This window comes from Olea europaea, chromosome 10, assembly GCF_002742605.1.
Source record: "Olea europaea var. sylvestris chromosome 10, O_europaea_v1, whole genome shotgun sequence".
NCBI classification, from domain to species: domain Eukaryota; kingdom Viridiplantae; phylum Streptophyta; class Magnoliopsida; order Lamiales; family Oleaceae; genus Olea; species Olea europaea.
In genome coordinates, this window is record NC_036246.1 from 29,774,675 (window position 1) to 29,779,057 (window position 4,383).

Below are 4,383 nucleotides of genomic sequence, written 5' to 3' on the forward strand. Positions count from 1 at the left end.
CGAGGACGAGTGAAATTAATTAAATGATTACAAATTCTTTACTCATTTAACAGTAAGGGAAAATCTATTTGTACACCATGCTACATAGCATGGTGTATAGCCCTCTCACATGTTGAAGAGGCCCACATCAATATTAAATTTGTGGGGCCCCTCACAATAAAAGTGTACTGCACCAAGTGCTGTACACTAAGCAGAACTCTTAACGGTAAATATAACATGCTAGCCTACAAAATTGATTCCCTTTCACACGTTTTCTGTATAACATTATACATGTCACAGAAACATCATTACGAGCATGTTCTGAATGATTTTTTTTTTGACCTCTTAACAATAAATCTTCAGAAATGGAGTACTTTGAACCTCTTTCCATTTTCATATCGCCATATCTCGTGATTTTGCACTGCTCCATGAGGTTCACTTTACTATTTCATCCTCAACTCTTGATTCTTTGCTTCCCGAAGACAGACTGAATCATACTGATCATTTGGGCGCTGTCGTTGCCAAATCTGATAAAATCTTATCCATTTCATCAAAATATGGCCAGGTCTTTCGACTTTTTGTATCAATCTTACATTCCTGTTCAAAACAGAAGAAGGTGCCGCAGTTACTAATCATCAAATGAATAAATTTGATGTAACAAACATGGAAAAACAGAGAAAAATACACACAATTGACCACATGAAAGGGGGATATTGTAATCAAGACGAGCCCTTGGCCCTTGTGCATTACAATGGATTGTTGGTAGAACAAGAACGTCTGCTTTAGGGTGTGTCCGGCATGGCTTTTCAAAAACTAAAAGCTCCATCTGGCCCATTTGGATAACTTTTTGGAAGTGCTTTATCCTATTAGAAGAACTTCTAGAGAAAACTGACCTAATGTGGCTTCTTCAAAAAACTCTTTTACAAATAGCATAAGTCACCCCAAAAAGACCCTTAATCCAAACATTAGAGTCCTATTTAACAGAATCAGAAAGGTTATGAAACAATTAAGCCCCTGTTTGACAACCATTATTTAAGAAAAACAAGGAAAGTTTTGAATAGTGATTTTTAAGAGAATGTGTGGTTAAAAAGTATGAAAAAAATTTGAGTTTACGTGCAGAATATTTATTATATGAATGTGTGGTTGAAAATAAATATATAGTAAAAATAGTTTTCAAATAATGGTTGTCAAACAAGGGCTAAATCATAGTCGAATTCAGGAAGCATCCTAAGCCGAACATATTCGAAGTGTATTATTAACATGCATATATACAGAGATGCGTATAACTAATAAGAACAGTGTGTTGTAACTTCTACGCTAGAGATACAAAAATGAACCTCGTATTTCTGAATGAGCGACGTCCACAATGATTTGCATTGTCCGGCACTTCTAGTAATTCCATCAGATAACAAATTTGAAGATATCTCTTCCCAAAGGGCCATCCGTCCCCTGAGAACTTGAAATCTGCTGTGGAGTTCCCCGCGCAATTCAATTAGCTGCTTAACCTCTTCAGGTTTCCATTTGTTCCGTTTTGCAGTCTTTGGTTTTAATCTAGATTTTGGTGTGCTGGGATCAAGTTCACTGTTTTCCATTCTGGCCACCTCATCTCGCTCTGGTTCTGGAAGAAAAGAGCTGTTACCTTCTGATTGATTAACCACGGACGGTACAACAAATGACTTCCAAAAATCATCCGAATTGTCATCACCATTGGGAGAATTTTCTGGTTCAGAACTTGAAGAGGTTTCTTTCTCATCAAGAAGTCCCGCGTTGTCAATGTCATGAACTGCACGAAGAAGAAAGTACGAAGAATGGTTTCAATGAATTAGTAACATGATGACATCACGGAATCAAGTTACATATATTGATTGATTTGGCGATCTTAATGGTCCAATAGAAATAATATTCTATTCTATATGATAAATATTGGAGCCTAGTCAACAAATCATAAATTTGACANATAAGCTAAAAGTCCATCCTGTCCTTTCTGATACAGCTAGCAGATCATATGCATACTACAAAGCCACAATAATTATGTAGCTACTACACCTAGTGACGTGAATATAATTTACCAACTCACATAATTAAGCTCTAATAGGCTCGTCTAAATTAAAGGTTGAGAAATGATTACTAAGCACTGAACTTAGTTTATTCTAAGCAGCGATAGGATTGATGTGACATATCATCGGCACATAGCATAAGTTAAGCATCAGTACTTAGTAGATTATTCCTCATTAAAGGTTACACCAATATTGTTTCGATATTTTCTTTTGAGACTCATAAACAGCATAATGCCCATGATATCTCACCATGTTAAAGAAAGTCAGCCAATATATTATAATTCACTCTTTTCAGAAAAATGTTACAGTTAGAACAGTTAAAAACCATCTTTCCCGTCTTCTTTCTGACCACACACTGCATCTAGATACATGCACAGATTATCAATTTCACACCCTGAATATATCTAATAAGTGAGCCTACGTATATTCCGTAATTTTGGAAATTGAAGAGAATTGACTTAGAGATTTTAGCAAGAATCAAACATAACCTTGCAATTCTTGTTCTGCGGTACTTGCAAGTCCATTGCCATCGTCCTCTAGTGTGCCAGAAAGTTGTCTGCTCTTTTGATGTCCATCAACTGCTTTCTTCAATGCTGGAATCCCAAAGCCAACATGCGACTTTCCAGATAGTTTTCCATTAATCTCATCTGCAAGAACAGCGTCTGGATTTTCAATAGCAATAGCTATAACTTCGGGTCTTTTGCTACTGTACTTTCTCACCATCTTTCTCAAAACTTCGGAAACAGTTCTTTCCATGTGGGCCAAAGGGCAATTGACAGGACAGCTTGATAGTGAAGCATGTGCAGCTTTATGAAGTGCATCCAAAAGTTTTCCTTTGTCAAGCCATAAGCAACGCGTGGTAATTCTTATTTTTCCTTTTAGAGCTGCTTCGACAGAACCATTTATAGCTTGAGGGCGCAAAATTTCCATACTGCACCATAAATGCGAGACTGTCAATATGCAGGCACAAGTTAAGAAACTAGGTTTTGCAGTAGTAGTAAATAACCTACCTGACAACTATAATACCATCAGATGCAATTCTCATCCTCTCATCAACACACAGTTCACTAGCTGTTCCAAATGCTTTGTCACCATCGCTGTACATCAGCTGCAGCATTCAGAATATATTAGCAAATATCTTTTCAGATAATTAGCAGCTATGAGTGTAAATTCACATATAGCCATTTCTGTATGTACACGAGAGCGAGAGAGAGAGAGAGAGACCTGCAAATTCTCTTTCCCCAGGGAAATGAAACCATTTGATAGAACCCTTCGGTTTCTCAAATGTGAAACTCCCAGCATCTCCCCGTTTTTTATAACCTGAAGAGATTAATTAAAATATTGTAGGACGAGATGTAACAGATGACATTCAAAATTAAGATAGCAACGCCTTCCACACTGTCAACCAGATATATTTTCTCTTAACTATCTTCTGTTTTATGGTTAAAGGGTACCAGTAAGAACATAGATCAAATAGCAGACTAAACCAATGATATAGTGTACACTTGTCCATTGTAGATTTTCTCCCAGGACAAGAAATGGACACCTCAGCCTGTAATTTTGCTTCACATTTGGCCCTCGACTCCCCACTTCTTGGAAATGGTGTAATTTGATGAAGTAGGCTCATTAATACAACTAGCTTATAAAATGGACTTGGTAGCAGCTTTCTGCAGTTAGATACTAGGATTTGTATGTCCCAATCACATAATGACCCATCATGCATTGACCAAAATAGAAATAAAATTGGCTATAACCAAAGATCCATAACAATTTTAATGAGAACTACTAATCCAACAATTCTTCAAATATCTTCAACTGAAACAAACTACTTACTGCAGTATGATGAATGCCAGTTGATTTTCCCAGCAACTCATGCTCTTTAAGGAATACAAGTTCTCCATGGATAGGTAGAAAGTGTTGCGGTTTGACAATTTTTAGCACTTCATCCTTCAAATGCAGATCATATGAAAATCAATAAAAATATAGACAAATTATTTAGTGGAATGAGTAAAGTAAGATACGCATCACCTTAAAAATGATACCAGATTATACATTGTCAAACAAATGAAGGAAACCATTTTTCTCATATGGTATAAATGCAAAGGCAATATGATAGAATACTTAAGATCTTGATTTCATTATCATTGATCAGTTGGCTCAATTGAATGAAGCAATTGATTTGTTTACTAGCACAGGGAAAAAAAGGTGAAATAATTAAAGCAACATGCAATAGGGAAGGAGAATACTTTTTATACATTCCACAATATGCTCACAGCATTAAACTACAAAAACACCAAAGTTCAGCATATCTGAAAACAGCTAATCGAAGTATCTTACCAATTCATCA

The 4,383-nt window shown here is 36.2% G+C and overlaps 1 protein-coding gene across 1 annotated transcript; it reads right to left on the bottom strand.

Moving 5' to 3' along the window:
- Positions 1–15: 15 nt before the first annotated feature.
- Positions 16–4,377, bottom strand: LOC111401787. The gene is made up of 7 exons (XM_023029693.1): positions 4,374–4,377; positions 3,870–3,983; positions 3,261–3,356; positions 3,047–3,144; positions 2,525–2,967; positions 1,317–1,762; positions 16–576 (listed from the first exon to the last, which is right to left on the bottom strand). Exons 3-7 carry the CDS (start codon positions 3,336–3,338, stop codon positions 481–483), a joined length of 1,161 nt encoding a protein of 386 aa, XP_022885461.1. The 5' UTR covers positions 3,339–3,356; positions 3,870–3,983; positions 4,374–4,377; the 3' UTR covers positions 16–480.
- Between the last annotated feature and the right edge of the window lie 6 nt (positions 4,378–4,383).

What these genes read in the sequence shown, in the direction of transcription:
- LOC111401787 (XM_023029693.1), bottom strand. Translation starts at nt 3,338, where the DNA reads ATGCTGGGAGTTTCACATTTGAGAAACCGAAGGGTTCTATCAAATGGT. An exon ending in CGCAGAACAAGAATTGCAAG is followed by an intron (nt 1,763 to 2,524) that starts GTTATGTTTGAT and finishes TTCTTCGTGCAG; the next exon opens with TTCATGACATTGACAACGCG. An exon ending in CGCTCATTCAGAAATACGAG is followed by an intron (nt 577 to 1,316) that starts GTTCATTTTTGT and finishes TGTTTTGAACAG; the next exon opens with GAATGTAAGATTGATACAAA.